This window comes from Phyllobates terribilis, unplaced genomic scaffold, assembly GCF_046119375.1.
Source record: "Phyllobates terribilis strain yellow unplaced genomic scaffold, ASM4611937v1 Scaffold_5__5_contigs__length_657084704, whole genome shotgun sequence".
Classification (NCBI taxonomy): Eukaryota; Metazoa; Chordata; class Amphibia; order Anura; family Dendrobatidae; genus Phyllobates; species Phyllobates terribilis.
Genome location: NW_027362765.1, coordinates 61,716,522 through 61,734,380, shown reverse-complemented (window position 1 = coordinate 61,734,380; position 17,859 = coordinate 61,716,522). Strand labels below are relative to the sequence as shown.

Below are 17,859 nucleotides of genomic sequence, written 5' to 3'. Positions count from 1 at the left end.
GAGTATGTTGGCGCTGTATTAATAAAAATTATTATTAAGGGCATTATGGGGAAGACCGTGTGGCCATACAAAAAGACATTAACCCGCTGTCTGATGCTTCAGCATTGTGGGAAATGGTGTCGGGCAAGGCTTTTTTTTGCGAACCGCGAATTGAATCTCAAAATGTTTGAATTCTCACGAACACTCAAATTTCTTTATATTCGACTGGAACTCGACTCTTCACTGATCGATCTGCTCATCTCTAGTCATCTTCTGTTATATAGCCCATCTTTGCTAAGCAATAACGATTCGGACATGTTAGTTGGACATTATGACTCTGCACTACCTGTTCCCCAGGACGATTCCCCTCTGATTGGATGTTTTTCATTCTCAGCATATTCTTGATACTATAGCACCTCATGAGAATATTAGTTATTAAAATACTGGCCCTGGCTTATCTAGAAGCAAGGACCATGGGTTATATGAAGTCACTTAGAAAGCTTGATTTTCCTACTCTGATGCAGATTCACACTGAAAACTGATAACTTCATTTTAGATACAGTAACAAATCTAATTTCCATGCAAGAAAGCTCCAATCAGCAAAGGACCAGTGTCTCTAATTAATTGGCTGTTCGGTGTATAACAAGGATGAATAAAACAGGACTGAACACAAGACCTTCTCAACCTTCTACACATCATAAGGAGATCTCAAGACACCTCTCCACCTACCTGATGATCCTGATAGGCATTGGGATTTTCTTGTTTACAGTCCTGTGGAAGAAGAGGACGGGGACATCTCTCTGGTGTTGCCCTCTCACTGGATACACCTGGAGGAAACACATACAGGGACTTAATTCATTCTTTACATACAGATAATAATAGGCCGTGTGTATTTAGTCCTGTCTATTACCCGGTGATGTGAGGGGCTGGGGAACCTCCATCATGACGTCCTTGTACAGATCTTTGTGTCCTTCTAAATACTCCCACTCCTCCATGGAGAAATAGACTGTGACATCCTGACATCTTATAGGAACCTGACACATACAATGATACCGTCATCCCCCCAATCCCTTCATAGCGTCACTGTATAATTTCCCAGCATTCCCAGCAGTTTCACCTCTCCAGTCAGCAGCTCAATCATCTTGTAGGTGAGTTCTAGGATCTTCAGGTCATCAATGCCCTCATGTATCAGGGGGTGAGGTGATGGCCCTGTGATTGGGCTCAGGGGTCTTCCCCATCTCTCAGACAAAGGGGCCTGACAGTGCTCACTAGAGATCTTCTTCACTACTGTGTAATCCTGGTTATGGAGAGACATATTTATAAATCTCACTACAGACATTTCCAGAGTCCTCACCTCTCCAGTTCTGTCCATCTGTTATTCCCATAGATAAGAATGATGTAATGTGACGTCATCAGAATCTCTCACCTCTCCAGTAAGCCGGAATAGGATCTCTAGGGTGAGGTGTGTTATCCTCTCCGCCATCTTGTCCCTGTCCCTATCCATCCTTGATGGTCAATCAGGAAAATTCTCTTATATAGAAGATCTCCACTGAGTGGATCTGATATTGTAGGGACCTGGATGGGAAGAGAGGCCGATATAAAGTCATAAAGATCCCATGTAGGATGATATAATTATTCGAAATAATAAATGTAAATACTTTTATGCCAAAAATGACAAAAGTATTCTCGGAGTGATACCTTTATTGGCTAACCAGAAAAGAAAAAAAAAAAAAAATATATACAGTTATATGAAAAAGTTTGGGCACCGCTATTAATCTTAAGCTTAATGTTTTATAAAAATTGGTGTTTTTGCAACAGCTATTTCAGTTTGATATATGTAATAACTGTTGGACACAGTAATGTTTCTGCCTTGAAATTAGGTTTATTGTACTAACAGAAAATGTGCAATCTGCATTCAAACCAAATTTGACAGGTGCATAAGTATGGGCACCTCACCAGAAAAGTGACATTAATATTTAGTAGATCCTCCTTTTGCAAAAATAACAGCCTCTAGTCACTTCCTGTAGCTTTTAATGAGTTCCTGGATCCTGGATGAAGGTATTTTTGACCATTCCTCTTTACAAAACAATTCCAGTTCAGTTAAGTTTGATGGTCGCCGAGCATGGACAGTCCTCTTCAAATGATCCCACAGATGTTCAATGATATTTAGGTCTGGGGACTGGGATGGCCATTCCAGAACATTGTAATTGTTCCTCTGCCTGAGTAGATTTGGAGCGGTGTTTTGGATCATTGTCTTGCTGAAAGATCCATCCTCTGCGTAACTTCAACTTTGTCACTGATTCTTGAACATTATTGTCAAGAATCTGCTGATACTGAGTGGAATCCATGCGTCCCTCAACTTTAACAAGATTCCCGGTGCCGGCATTGGCCACACAGCCCCAAATCATGATGGAACCTCCACCAAATTTTACTGTGGGTAGCAAGTGTTTTTCTTGGAATGCTGTGTTTTTTTGCCGCCATGCATAACGCCTTTTTGTATGACCAAACAACTCAATCTTGGTTTCATCAGTCCACAGGACCTTCTTCCAAAAAGAAATTGGCTTCTCCAAATGTGCTTTTGCATACCTCAGCCGACTCTGTTTGTGGTGTGCTTGCAGAAACGGCTCCGTTCGCATCACTCTCCCATACAGCTTCTCCTTGTGCAAAGTGCATTGTATAGTTGACCGATGCACAGTGACACCATCTGCAGCAAGTTGATGCTGCAGCTCTCTGGAGATGGTCTGAGGATTGTCCTTGACTGATCTCACCATTTTTCTTCTCTGCCTTTCTGATGTTTTTCTTGGCCTGCCACTTCTGGCCTTAACAAGAACTGTCCCTGTGTTCTTCCATTTCCTTACTATGTTCCTCACAGTGGAAACTGACAGGTTAAATCTCTGAGACAGCTTTTTGTATCCTTCCCTTGAACAACTATGTTGAATAATCTTTGTTTTCAGATCATTTGACAGTTGTTTTGAGGAGCCCATGATGCCACTCTTCAGAGGAGATTCAAACAGGAGAACAACTTGCAAGTGGCCACTTTAAGTAGCTTTTCTCATGATTGCATACACCTGGCTATGAAGTTCAAAGCTCAATGAGGTTACAAAACCAAAAAAAGTGCTTTAGTAAGTCAGTAAAAAGTAGGTAGGAGTATTTAAAACAAGAAAATGATAAGGGTGCCCATACTTATGCACCTGTCAAATTTTGTTTGAATGCAGATTGCACATTTTCTGTTAGTACAATAAACCTCAATTCAAAGCAGAAACATTACTGTGTCCAACAGTTATTACATATATCAAACTGAAATAGCTGTTGCAAAAACACCAATTTTTATAAAACATTAAGCTTAAAATTAATAGGGGTGCCCAAACTTTTTCATATAACTGTAGGCAAGCTTTTAGAGCACAGAGGCTCCTTCGTCAGGCAAGATTACAACCGAATTCATAAGACAAAAGGCACAACATTTAAGAGATGTTACAACAAGACATTTGTTCATGAGGTGTAAGTTGTGATTAGAGATGAGCGTTGTTCTACTCGAACTGTTCGCCAATCTCAAATTCGAGCTGTTTTGGGCGGTGTTCGAGCCGTTCGGCGAACACGAACAATTTGAGAAAAATTCGGCTGTTCGAGGTTATGTTCGATAACTGTTCGTGCACCAAAATCATAACTGGATTTTTTCTCAGTAATGATGAAAATTAATGTTAATACGCAGTTTGAGTGTACAGCGGGGTGGGGGGAGGGGCAGGGGATGGATCTCTGCAGGAACAATGAAGATCTCCATTTTTTTTTTCTCTTTCCCGCATTTACAGTGGGGAGGTGCAATCTGTCAGCCTATCAGCAGCGCACACACGGAGCGAAGTGCTTTTTTTCACACAAGCAAGGGCATGTGTCATTGGCAGTGTATGTCACATGTCCTTGCCCTATAAGACCCAGCCATTTTCCCCGTCGCCACCATTTTCTCACTGCTGCAGCTGCGTGTTAGACGGCACCGCTGTTGCTGTGTGCGCTATACCTTGTTAATTTCAAGCCAATTTTCGCACAAATCTACAGATAGCTTGGGAGTAGGGAATAGTTGTGATTGCAGTCCTTTTAAGGACTAGGTTACAGCATTTCCTACGACTTTTATCAGGCAGGTCTGTGCTCTTAAATAGATAGATTGTGGGAGTAAAGACTAATTGTAATTGGAGTCCTTTTCAGGACTAGGTTACATCAGTTCCTATCAGTTTTTGCCAGGCAGGTCTGTGCCAGTGCTGTGCAAGTTTTTTTTCACAGCATTTGGCTGAATCTAGCAAAGCTAATCCTTTTTGGCCTATTGCAGAGTGTGTTAGTCAGTGGAGTAGCCTATCTGTGTTGCAAGATATACCACCTGTGTATAGAATACCAATTTTTTTACTGCACCTAGTGAAGTAAAATCTTTTGGGCATAGCATCATTCTATTAGTCCATCTATACTGACCTCCATCAGGTTGCAAATTGAATATAATTTTTTTCTGCATCTAGCTCTGAAAAAATATTGGGCTTCTAGCTGTGTGTGGGACTTGTTGTATTAGTCCATCTATACTGACCTCCATCAGGTTGCAAACTGAATATATTTTTTTCTGCATCTACCTCTGAAAAAATATTGGGCTTCTAGCTGTGTGTGGGACTTGTACTATTAATCCATCTATACAGACCTCCATCAGGTTGCAAACTGAATATATTTTTTTCTGCATCTACCTCTGAAAAAATATTGGGCTTCTAGCTGTGTGTGGGACTTGTTGTATTAGTCCATCTATACTGACCTCCATCAGGTTGCAAACTGAATATATTTTTTTCTGGATCTACCTCTGAAAAAATATTGGGCTTCTAGCTGTGTGTGGGACTTGTTCTATTAATCCATCTATACAGACCTCCATCAGGTTGCAAACTGAATATATTTTTTTCTGCATCTACCTCTGAAAAAATATTGGGCTTCTAGCTGTGTGTGGGACTTGTTGTATTAGTCCATCTATACTGACCTCCATCAGGTTGCAAACTGAATATATTTTTTTCTGCATCTACCTCTGAAAAAATATTGGGCTTCTAGCTGTGTGTGGGACTTGTTCTATTAATCCATCTATACAGACCTCCATCAGGTTGCAAACTGAATATATTTTTTTCTGCATCTACCTCTGAAAAAATATTGGGCTTCTAGCTGTGTGTGGGACTTGTTGTATTAGTCCATCTATACAGACCTCCATCAGGTTGCAAACTGAATATTTTTTTTTCTGCATCTACCTCTGAAAAAATATGTGGCCTTCTAGCAGTGTGTGGGACTTTCTCTATTAGTCCATCTATACTGACCTCCATCAGGTTGCAAACTGAATATAATTTTTTTCTGCATCTAGCTCTGAAAAAATATTTGGCCTTCTAGCAGTGTGTGGGACTTTCTCTATTAGTCCATCTATACTGACCTCCATCAGGTTGCAAATTAAAAATAATTTTTATCTGCATCTACAGTACCTCTGAAAAAATATTTGGGCTTCTAGCTGTGTGTGGGACTTGTTCTATTAGTCCATCTATACTGACCTCCATCAGGTTGCAAATTGAATATAATTTTTATCTACATCTAGCTCTGAAAAAATATTTGGCCTTCTAGCAGTGTGTGGGACTTTCTCTATTAGTCCATCTATACTGACCTCCATCAGGTTGCAAATTGAATATAATTTTTATCTGCATCTAGCTCTGAAAAAATATTTGGCCTTCTAGCAGTGTGTGGGACTTTCTCTATTAGTCCATCTATACTGACCTCCATCAGGTTGCAAATTAAAAATAATTTTTATCTGCATCTACCTCTGAAAAAATATTTGGGCTTCTAGCTGTGTGTGGGACTTGTTCTATTACTCCATCTATACTGACCTCCATCAGGTTGCAAACTGAATATATTTTTTTCTGCATCTACCTCTGAAAAAATATTGGCCTTCTAGCTGTGTGTGGGACTTGTTGTATTAGTCCATCTATACTGACCTCCATCAGGTTGCAAATTAAAAATAATTTTTATCTGCATCTACAGTACCTCTGAAAAAATATTTGGGCTTCTAGCTGTGTGTGGGACTTGTTCTATTAGTCCATCTATACTGACCTCCATCAGGTTGCAAATTGAATATAATTTTTATCTGCATCTAGCTCTGAAAAAATATTTGGCCTTCTAGCAGTGTATGGGACTTTCTCTATTAGTCCATCTATACTGACCTCCATCAGGTTGCAAATTAAAAATAATTTTTATCTGCATCTAGCTCTGAAAAAATATTTGGCCTTCTAGCAGTGTGTGGGACTTTCTCTATTAGTCCATCTATACTGACCTCCATCAGGTTGCAAATTAAAAATAATTTTTATCTGCATCTACCTCTGAAAAAATATTTGGGCTTCTAGCTGTGTGTGGGACTTGTTCTATTAGTCCATCTATACTGACCTCCATCAGGTTGCAAATTGAATATAATTTTTATCTGCATCTAGCTCTGAAAAAATATTTGGCCTTCTAGCAGTGTGTGGGACTTTCTCAATTAGTCCATCTATACTGACCTCCATCAGGTTGCAAATTAAAAATAATTTTTATCTGCATCTAGCTCTGAAAAAATATTTGGCCTTCTAGCAGTGTGTGGGACTTTCTCTATTAGTCCATCTATACTGACCTCCATCAGGTTGCAAATTAAAAATAATTTTTATCTGCATCTACCTCTGAAAAAATATTTGGGCTTCTAGCTGTGTGTGGGACTTGTTCTATTAATCCATCTATACAGACCTCCATCAGGTTGCAAACTGAATATAATTTTTTTCTGCAACTAGCTCTGAAAAAATATTTGGCCTTCTAGCAGTGTGTGGGACTTGTTCTATTAGTCCACCTATACTGACCTCCATCAGGTTGCAAATTCAAAATAATTTTTTGTCTGCATCTAGCTCTGAAAAAATATTTGGCCTTCTAGCAGTGTGTGGGACTTTCTCTATTAGTCCATCTATACTGACCTCCATCAGGTTGCAAACTGAATGTATTTTTTTTCTGCATCTACCTCTGAAAAAATATTGGGCTTGTAGCTGTGTGTGGGACTTGTTCTATTAATCCATCTATACAGACCTCCATCAGGTTGCAAACTGAATAAAAATTTTTTCTGCATCTACCTCTGAAAAAATATTTGGGCTTCTAGCTGTGTGTGGGACTTGTTCTATTAGTCCATCTATACTGACCTCCATCAGGTTGCAAATTGAATATAATTTTTTTCTGCATCTAACCCAGCCAATAGTTTTGGCCTAATACCACAGTTTGGCCACTCAGCTCTGCTCGGTTCCCATCCATTGTTTTTTTGTGCAAACAACTCCAGAGTTGTGAATTAGTTAACCACCAAAATGAGTGGAAAAAGGCCTGCTGCTGGTGGAAAGGGGAATAGGCGTGTTGGGAAGGGGAAAAAAGGTTGTGTCCGTGGGGTAGGTGTTAAAGCAACAGTAACATCTGCAGAAGAAAGACCATCTTCCAGCCAAACTAAAATGTCTACTTCTTTTAGCGGACAATGTGATAAGATCCCTTTCTTACGGCCACGCCAATCGCTACAAATTCCAGATGAGGCACAAAAACAGCAGGTGCTTCAACGGATATCAAGTGCTCCTTTAAGTGGGCTCTCCTCCACATCAACTTCAACATCACAAATACTCCAGTCCTCAAAGGTGTCACCCCAATCGCACTTGCTTCCTCACAGCTCCCAAATCTCCAGCTGCCCGTCTGAGTATGAGGTAGAACAGATGGTTGAGTCTGCAGAGCTGTTTACTCATACTATAGCCTGGGAATCAGAGGTCGACTCCAGCGCTTCTGTGAATCCAGACGAGGAAATGATCTCCACTGATGCCCAGAATCTTTATGAGTCGGATCCAGGACCAGACGCAGAAGGTTCTGACCATAATGTAGACCAGGGGTCTCAAACACGCGGCCCGCGGGCCGCATGCGGCCCCTGAGGCTGCTTTATGCGGCCCGCAGGCACAGACCCCTTGATGATCCCGACCTGGTCCAGGAGGAGCCGCCGACAGCAGCGCTGAATTGCCGCACAGAGACTGTTTCCCAGCACAGCATTTTCAATGTCAGCCGCCGGCCAATCAGAGGCCAGCAGCTGATATCTGCGTGTCGGCGCAGCGAGTATGACGTCATTGCCATATGCAGATGTCAGCTGCTGGCCTCTGATTGGCCGGCGGCTGACATTGGAAATGCAGTGCTGGGAGACGGTCTCTGTGCGGCAATGCAGCGCTGCTGTCGGCGGCTCCTCCTGGACCAGGTCGGGATCGTCAAGGGGTCTGACTCTGTGGTGCCTGCGGGCCACATCTGCAGGAAGGCCGCCGAGGGAACGGAGGACAGGTGAGAATCATCTTCTTTTTTTTTCTATTTTATGTGTGTGAAGAACAGCACAGGGGGCACAGAGCCACAAGAGGGGACCTGGATGGGGCACAGAGCCACAGGATGGGGACCTGGATGGGGCACATAGCCACAAGAGGGGACCTGGATGGGGCACATAGCCACAAGATGGGGACCTGGATGGGGCACATAGCCACAAGAGGGGACCTGGATGGGGCACATAGCCACAAGAGGGGACCTGGATGGGGCACATAGCCACAAGATGGGGACCTGGATGGGGCACATAGCCACAAGAGGGGACCTGGATGGGGCACATAGCCACAAGATGGGGACCTGGATGGGGCACATAGCCACAAGATGGGGACCTGGATGGGGCACATAGCCACAGGACGGGGACCTGGATGGGGCACATAGCCACAAGAGGGGACCTGGATGGGGCACAGAGCCACAAGAGGGGACCTGGATGGGGCACATAGCCACAGGATGGGGACCTGGATGAGGCACATAGCCACAAGAGGGGACCTGGATGGGGCACATAGCCACAGGATGTGGACCTGGATGGGGCACATAGCCACAGGATGTGGACCTGGATGGGGCACATAGCCACAGGATGTGGACCTGGATGGGGCACATAGCCACAAGAGGGGACCTGGATGGGGCACATAGCCACAAGATGGGGACCTGGATGGGGCACATAGCCACAAGAGGGGACCTGGATGGGGCACATAGCCACAAGATGGGGACCTGGATGGGGCACATAGCCACAAGATGGGGACCTGGATGGGGCACATAGCCACAGGACGGGGACCTGGATGGGGCACATAGCCACAAGAGGGGACCTGGATGGGGCACATAGCCACAGGATGGGGACCTGGATGAGGCACACAGCCACAAGAGGGGACCTGGATGGGGCACATAGCCACAGGACGGGGACCTGGATGGGGCACATAGCCACAAGAGGGGACCTGGATGGGGCACATAGCCACAAGATGGGGACCTGGATGGGGCACATAGCCACAAGATGGGGACCTGGATGGGGCACATAGCCACAGGACGGGGACCTGGATGGGGCACATAGCCACAAGAGGGGACCTGGATGGGGCACATAGCCACAGGATGGGGACCTGGATGAGGCACATAGCCACAAGAGGGGACCTGGATGGGGCACATAGCCACAGGATGGGGACCTGGATGAGGCACATAGCCACAAGAGGGGACCTGGATGGGGCACATAGCCAGAGGACGGGGACCTGGATGGGGCACATAGCCACAGGACGGGGACCTGGATGGGGCACATAGCCACAGGACGGGGACCTGGATGGGGCACAGAGCCACAAGATGGGGACCAGAGCCACAAGATGGGGACCTGGATGGGGAACATTGCCACAGGATGGGGACCTGGATGGGGCACATAGCCACAGGATGGGGACCTGGATGAGGCACATTAGTACAAGATGGGCGCCAGGATGGGGAACGTTGCCACAGGATGGGGACCTGGATGGGGCACATTCGTACAAGATGGGGACTTGGATGGGGAACATTACTACAAGATGTTTTCCATTATTACTATATGATGCTAATTGTAAGACAATATTACTGTATGTGGCCAATTGGGGGAAATAAAATAGTAAAAAAAATAAAAAATAAAATAAAGCATGAAAAAATATTGGGCACTAAAAATGCTGTTTTATATGTAAACTAAAGTAAACACAAAAAAGTGCACGTTTATTATTGCCACATCCATAACGACCCAAGCCATAAAAAAATAAACACGGCAAAAATGTTCAAAAGGTGTATACAAAAAAAATGGTATCACTAAAAATGTCACATTGAACAAAGAATGCGGCCCCCCAAATTCAAATTTTTTCCATGTGCGGCCCATATACCCAGCCGAGTTTGAGACCCCTGATGTAGACCCTCATTCCCAAACTGTAACTCCTGTTGGTGGAGACAATGAGGAAGACGATGATAAGACTCAAATACCTGATTGGAGCGACAACTTTAGTTTTTTGTCAGGGCAGGAACAGGTTGGCTCTGAGGACGACGGGTGTGATAACGCACAGGGTGATGATGATGAGGTTGGAGATCCCACTTACTGTCAACCCACAGTCAGCCAAGAGATGAGGTCAGCAGAGGAGGTGGAGGAAGATGCTAGTGACGACGAGGTCAGGTTGCGCCTTCCTGGACAGAGACGTAGTACTGGAAGCATGTCAACAACTGCATCCTCAAACACAACTCTGCCTCTCACCACAAGTCGTGGTGGCTCTTCAGGTCGCATGGGTGCTAAGCCTTGCATAGCCTGGGCATTTTTTCAGATCGATAAAGATGACCCAACTCATGTTATCTGTAACATTTGTCAGCAAAAGCTAAGTAGAGGCCAAAAAATACATAGTTTGAGTACTTCATGCATGAACCGGCACATGGACATGAAGCATAAGTTGCAGTGGGAAGCTCAGTGTGCTACAATGCGGCCTAGCCGGCCGGGCCAACCACCGTCTGCCATATCTTGTGCATCCGCAGCCTCTTCATCCTCTGTGACTGGGGGGACAGCAGTCACACCTGTTTTGGGGCGCAGACCTGCCACCTCTTTACCCGCAACAGCCAGCGTGATTGGCAGGTCATCATTTTCTTTGGAGGTGGTAACACCAGCTGGTGTTGAGCGCTGTCCGACATCGATAGCACCACCTTTGGATCAAGGCAACCTAACATGTCCGCCTGCATCTTCCTCACAGACCGGCAGTTTGCCGGGGACACCCTTATCAACCCCATCTAAGCACAATAGCCAGCCCTCGGTCCCTCAGATGTGGACAAGTAAAAGACCATTTCCTCCTAGCCATGAGAAAGCTAAGAGGTTGAATTTCACCATCTGCAAGCTCTTGGCTACAGAAATGCTGCCTTTCCGCCTGGTGGACACAGAGGATTTTCGAGACCTTATGTCTGTCGCAGTGCCCCAGTACCAGATGCCCAGTCGGCACTACTTCTCAAAGAAAGTTGTGCCTGCGCTCCACCAGCATGTCGCACACAACATCACCGCTTCTTTGAGAAACTCTGTGTGTGACAGGGTGCATTTCACCACAGACACTTGGACGAGTAAGCATGGACAGGGGCGTTACATGTCGCTGACTGGGCACTGGGTAACTATGGTGACAGCAGGACAAGGGGCTGCTGTCCAAGTCTTGCCGTCCCCACGAGTTGTGCGTCAATCCTCTTTATGTCAAAGTTCCTCCACTGCTTCTGCCTCCTCAACCTCCTCTCGGTCTTCCACCTGCACCCAAAGCCTGTCTGGTCATGCCACAAGCTTTCTAACTGCGCAGAAGGGATCCTGCACACCTCCTTACTATGCTGGCAGTAGGGCTCAACGTCATCAGGCGGTTTTTACATTGAAATGTCTGGGAAATGTGAGTCACACAGCTGAGGAGTTGTGGTCAGCTCTGGAGAACCAATTTCATGAATGGTTGTCTCCACTGGACCTGAAACCAGGGAAGGCCGTGTGCGACAATGCTGCAAACCTGGGTGCGGCCCTTCGCCGGGGCAATGTCACACACGTGCCTTGTATGGCTCACGTGTTGAACCTGGTTGTCCAGCAATTTTTAGCCCACTATCCCAGACTAGATGGCCTTCTGCAGAGGGCACGGTCGCTGTGTGCTCACTTCCGCCGTTCGCATCCCGCAGCTCAGCGACTTACATCTCTACAGAAGTCGTTGGGCCTGCCACTTCACCGGCTAAAATGCGATGTGCCTACCCGGTGGAATTCAACTCTGCACATGTTGCAGCGACTGTGGCAGCACCGACAAGCCCTGGTGCAATACGTTCTGACGTATAGCCTGGGCCAACGAGATCCAGAGGTGGGGCAAATCACGCTGGAGGAGTGGTCTCAGATCAGGGACCTATGCACCCTTCTGCACAGTTTTGAAATGGCGACGAAGATGTTTAGTGCTGACGATGCCATTATCAGCATGACTATTCCGGTGATTTACATGCTGGAGCACATGTTAAACAGAATTCGGAGTCAGGTTGTGGCACAAGAGGAGGTGGAGGAAGTAGAGGAGGAGGAGTTGTATGCGGAAGGGCTAACATCTGCAAGGTCCAGACGGTCGGCAGCACCAAGGTGGCAGGCATGTGAGGGTGGGGGAGATCGTTTTACCAGGGTGCATGGTAGCAGCCAAACTAGTGAGGAAGGTGCAGGAGCCCAGGAAGAAGTGGAGGACGAACTGATGGAAGACTCATCAGATGAGGGAGACCTTGATCACATTTCTGTTGTGCGAGGTTGGGGGGAGAGGAGAGAGGAAGGAAGCATGATTGTTACCTCGCCACCAACACAACAGGGACTTGGTGCTCCTGGATGCGCAACACACATGAGTGCCTTCTTGCTGCACTACCTGCAACATGACCCTCGAATTGTGAGAATTAGAAATAATCCTGACTACTGGGTTGCCACACTGTTAGATCCCCGGTACAAAAGTAAATTTGCAGAAATTATTCCTGCCATAGAAAGGGATGCACGCATGCCGGAGTATCAGCAGAGACTGTTGCAGAATCTTACATGTGCTTTTCCACAAAATACCAGTGGTGCACGTAGTGAATCTCACAGTTCCAACTTGCCAACCGTGGGACCGTCAAGTGTTCAGCACTCAAACCGTAACAGAACTACAGTATCTGCTGGTAACATCAATTTTGCGGAATCATTTCACCACTTTTTTAGCCCATCCTTTGCAAGGCCACAGGAGACAAGAAGTCTGACACATAGTCAACGCCTAGAGACGATGGTACAGGAGTATCTCCAAGTAAACATTGAAGCCATGACTGTGTCACTGGACCCTTGCTCTTTTTGGGCTTCCAATCTGGATAAATGGCCGGAGCTAGCCACTTATGCCTTGGAGATCTTGTCATGCCCCGCAGCCAGCGTTCTGTCTGAACGTGTGTTCAGCGCTGCTGGTGGTGTGCTGACAGATAAGCGCACGCGGCTCTCCACTGATAATGTAGACAGACTCACGTTCATAAAGATGAACAAATCATGGATCCGAAACGACTTTTCTACCCCTGTGTCATCCTGGGGAGAGTAAAAGCTTGATGATTGGTTAAAATCACCCTACCAACCGTTTTAAGCTTTCAAATTACTAATCATGTTTATCTGTATCTTGGCTGGAAAATAATTTGGGCTTTGTAGCAGTGTGCAGCACTGATTCTATTAGGCCATCTATAATAAGCTCCACCAGATTTAAAATTACTAATCATGTTTATCTGTATCTTGACTGGAAAATAATTTGGGCTTTGTAGCAGTGTGCAGCACTGATCCTATTAGGCCATCTATACTAAAGCTTCACCAGATTTAAAATTAATAATAATTTTTAGCTGCATCTAGCCCGGAAAATAATTTTGGGGCTCCGAGATGCGCAAGACACATAAGTGCCTTCTTGCTGCACTACCTGCAGCATGACCCTCATATTGTCAGAATTCAAAGTAATCATGACTACTGGGTTGCCACATTCTTAGATCCCCCAAACTTTTCGATCAACCTTTTCATTTTAATAAAGACAAAAAAAATGGTCATTTTTGAAATTATAAGCATTAGCAGGTTGTTAGAAACTGAAATCAAACAGTTTTCAACTCAAAACTTTATTCTAGGTGATGTTACATTTTCACATAGGACCCCTTGTTCGAAAGGAGCTTCTGAACTCTCTCGTCCATTGAATTTGTCAGGTTTTGGATGGTTTCTGCTTCAATTGTTTTGCATGAGGACAGAATACCCTCCCAGAGCTGTTGCTTAGATGTGAACTGCCTCCCGCCATCATAGACACTCCTTTTAATGATGCTCCAAAGGTTCTGAATGGGGTAGAGGTCAGGGGAGCATGGGGGTCACACCATAAGTTTGTCCCCTTTTATGCCCATATCAGCCAGAGATGCAGATGTTTTATGTGCAGCATGAGATGGTGCATTATCATGCAAAAAAATGATCTTGCTGTGAAATACACGGTTCTTCTTCTTGAACCATGGCAGGAAGTGCTGTTTGAGAAAATCCACATACATTATGGAGTTCATCTTTAGCGCCTTCAGGGATCCTAAAGGGGCCGACAATCTCTCTCCCCATGATTCCAGCCCAAAACATTACTCCACCTCCTCCTTGTTGGCGCTGTAGCCGTGTTTGCGTGGGGTGTCCATCAACCAGCCATCCTCCACTCCATCCATCTGGACCATCGAGCGCTGCACGGCACTCATCCGTGAACAAAACAGTTTTGAAATCAGTCTTCATGTAATGTTTGGCCCACTGGAGCCGTTTCTGCTTGTGTGAAGTGGATAGAGGAGGTCGACAGGATGGCGTATGCACAGCTGCAAACCTCTGAAGGACCCTGCATCTTGTTGTTCGGGGGACGTTGGAGGCACCAGCAGCTTCAAAAACTTGTCTGCTGCTATGACAAGGCTTTTTTGCCGCTGCTCTTTCAACCTGACGTAATTGCCTGTAGGAAAGAGTCCTCAATTTGCCCTTATCAGCACGCACACGTGTGTACTGTGAATCAGCTACATACTTCTTGATTGCCAAGACACTTCATCCTGATCATCGCACAATGTTGATTGTAGTCATGCCTTGACCTAAACACTCCACAATTTGTTGCTTCTCAGCAGCCGACACATCCTTTTTCTTTCCCATTTTGGCAGAAAATGTAGGCTGCTTAATAATGTGAGACAGCCTTCTTAAGTAGTCTTGCCTTTCATTGGACACACCTGCCAAACTAATTAGCACAGGTGTCTGCAATTGCTTACAGTGATATAAAGAGCCCTGACACACATCACCATCAATGAGTTTAACTGACAAACAAACAAATTCTTCCCTTATCACTCCTAAACACTTTTTGCATAATAATTTGGAACACAGTGTACATGTGCTTTTCCACAAAACACCAGTGGTTCACGTAGTGAATCTTACAGTTCTAACTTGCCAACCGTGGTCTGTATGGAGTTGTTCAATAAAGGGCCCAAAATTAAGATAATATAGATGGGAGAGGTCTCTATGAATAGGAATTCCTAAGTATTTGATACCCTGTGAGGGCCAGGCAAAGGGAAAGTTGGACTGGATGGAATCCTATATGGATTTGGGGAGGGAGACATCGAGGGCCTCAGACTTCGCTGCATTGATTTTAAAATTTGACCATGTAACAAAGTGATCTATTTCAGCCATAACAGCATGGATGGATATATGTGATTGAGTGATATATACTAGGACATCATCAGCAAATAGAGAGCACTTGTACTCGGTGCCTCCCACCTCAATCCACCTAATATTGGGGTTATGGCGAATTGATGAGAGCAGGTGCTCCGTCACTAGGATGTATAAGAGAGGGGACAGAGAACATCCCTGCCTTGTCCCATTGGTGATTGTGAAAGGTGATGAAAATGTTCTGATGCGCCCCCTGGGCCTTGGGACACCCGGAGCCGGACCCTTTTTGGTGGATGCTGGTGGTTGTAGTCTCCGTGGCGGCGACCCGGTTCCGTGGCTCAGGGCGGTCAAACCAGTGGCGGAACTATTTATGTGGTTTTGATGTTTAAATGTCCGACTACGCCACCCGTGGATTGCGGTCAGAGTGAACCGCCGCTCCAGGGCAGACCGCTGAGGCTGGTGTTGTGGGTGCAGCAGAGCGTAGCATAACTCCCCACGGGAGGAGTATAGCCTCAGGGCAGTGTATGCGGAGGATGGGGGTGATGGTGCAGGGCAGCAGCAGTAACGACACGGAGTCAGTGATGCAGTCCAGGGCCTTTACTCACAGTTCTTATTATCCAGACCACGTCTGCAGGTAACGGCTGCCCACGTCGTACTGTGCTCACCAGGTGAGGGGCTCAGACAACTCCCAGATAACTTTGGAGCGCTTCACAGGACCCCCTTTGTGTGTCCTTTGTCTGGCCTTTCTTACCAACCCTTCTGTCCGGCTGCCTCGGGCCTCCTCTTGGTAAACTTGGCGCCAGTTTCCCTGACCCTATGTGGTGCCTTCCTAGCGGGTGTAGCGAGGGGCTGCGCCACATAAAATGTCACAGCCTCCTGTTTCTAGCTGAGGGTCGTTTCCTGCCTCCACTAGTTTCGGGGACCGGTCTCCCCCTTTGGCCTGACCCCTCCACGCAGGTGGATTCGGGCGTGCGGTGGCGACTCGCCCGTCCGCACCCCTGGGATCCCTTCGTTCCTCGTTCCTGGAGCCTTCTCCGCTCCTCTTCCTTCCTTCTCCCTCTTCCAGGCCTGGGCCTCTGTTACTAGGCCCGCCTCCGGAGCAGAGCTTATGCAGAGTCCCTGCTCCCTGCCACTTCTGCTCAGACTTCTCTGCACTGAACTAAGATGGTGCCCACCTTTTATACTCCCTTCTCAATGCACCCAGGAACTGCTTCCTCCCTGCTCCTGCACTACAGGGTTCCCCTTCCTCAGTGTTCCCTCCCCCCACTCCAGCAAGGGACAGGGACTGTCGTGCCCATCTCAGGGGCATATTGGTCGCCCTGCCCCACGGCAATGTGGTGTAATGCATGCAGGTGTCGGGTCCTGATCCACACTACATCCTTACCTGAGAGTGAGATATCACACCTCTGGGTGAGGTGCAATGCATCTGTAGCAACCGAGCCCTCAGGGTGCTACAGTTCCATTTATCTGCAGCCTAGGTGACGTATTGCGATACAGGGCCGTGATTTTGGCTATAAAAGGGTCCCCTAGACCCCTACCCCAAGCTTTTTAAGAGAATCATATATGGCGTGCCAGGAGACTCTATGGAATGCTTTCTCAGCATCCAACGAGAGTATCTAATTACAAATTTTTAACTGCATCTAGCCCAGGAAATACTTTGTGCCTAGTAGCAGTGTCTGCTAGTCAGCGGATTATCCCGGCTGTTAAGCAAGCTACACCACCTGTAGTTTGGACACTTAATTTTTTCAAAGGAAATGCTTCGGGACCACGGGATACTCAGTGAAGAGCATCAGGAGGCGCCCCAAGGCATAGGGGCTGGGACTGGCAGTAGGATGCCTTGCGGTGGACAGCCGAGCTCGATCCTTATAAAAGCTTTTTAACTGCAGCAGCTTTAGTGGACGCTACTGGAGCTGGAATTACGCGGCTGCTGGCATGAGACTTGCCCTCCAATAGATCCTTGTAAATGGATTTAAAGTGTATTCATTCAAATTAGAGAGACAATTTAAATTAAAAAGCTTAGAGCTGCCTCCACCACAGGGGGGCTCGCTCGACCCACCAGCGGACAGGCACCAGTATTGGGAGAGGGGGACTGGCCGTCAGGGTTCACCGCGGCTCTGGCACAAACCCGACGACGCGGAGGTGGCACGGGCAGGAGCGGACTGAACGTGTCGGCTTCTCACTTTTTGGATTTTAGAAGGGCATGACATGCCTATATCTGTGTCTCCCCCTCCTTTTACTCCTCCACCTCTTTTCTTTTCGCATGACTATATGTACTTGTCACTTTTCCATGTGTTAGTTGTGTCTTCTGAGCAGTTTGTCAGCTTTTGGACACCTTTGAAGGTGTTTTCTATGTGTTTCCATGTGTTTTTGTTTGCCTGCCA

At 46.3% G+C, this 17,859-nt stretch overlaps 1 protein-coding gene across 4 annotated transcripts in view; it reads right to left on the bottom strand.

Annotated features, from left to right (window-relative positions):
• The window catches only part of LOC141271995 (uncharacterized), a 70,983-nt gene that overhangs the window by 13,307 nt on the left and 39,817 nt on the right, over positions 1–17,859 (bottom strand). For 3 of the 4 annotated variants that reach the window (XM_073682265.1, XM_073682266.1, XM_073682267.1), the window contains exons 2-5: positions 1,406–1,554; positions 1,097–1,276; positions 890–1,013; positions 709–806 (exon numbers count right to left, since the gene is read on the bottom strand). In XM_073682265.1, the coding sequence (XP_073538366.1) occupies positions 709–806; positions 890–1,013; positions 1,097–1,276; positions 1,406–1,483 (480 nt within the window). In that variant the 5' untranslated portion in view covers positions 1,484–1,554. Of the gene's footprint in view, positions 1–708; positions 807–889; positions 1,014–1,096; positions 1,277–1,333; positions 1,380–1,405; positions 1,555–17,859 lie in introns of those variants that run through there. The other variant, XM_073682268.1, reaches the window with a different exon arrangement.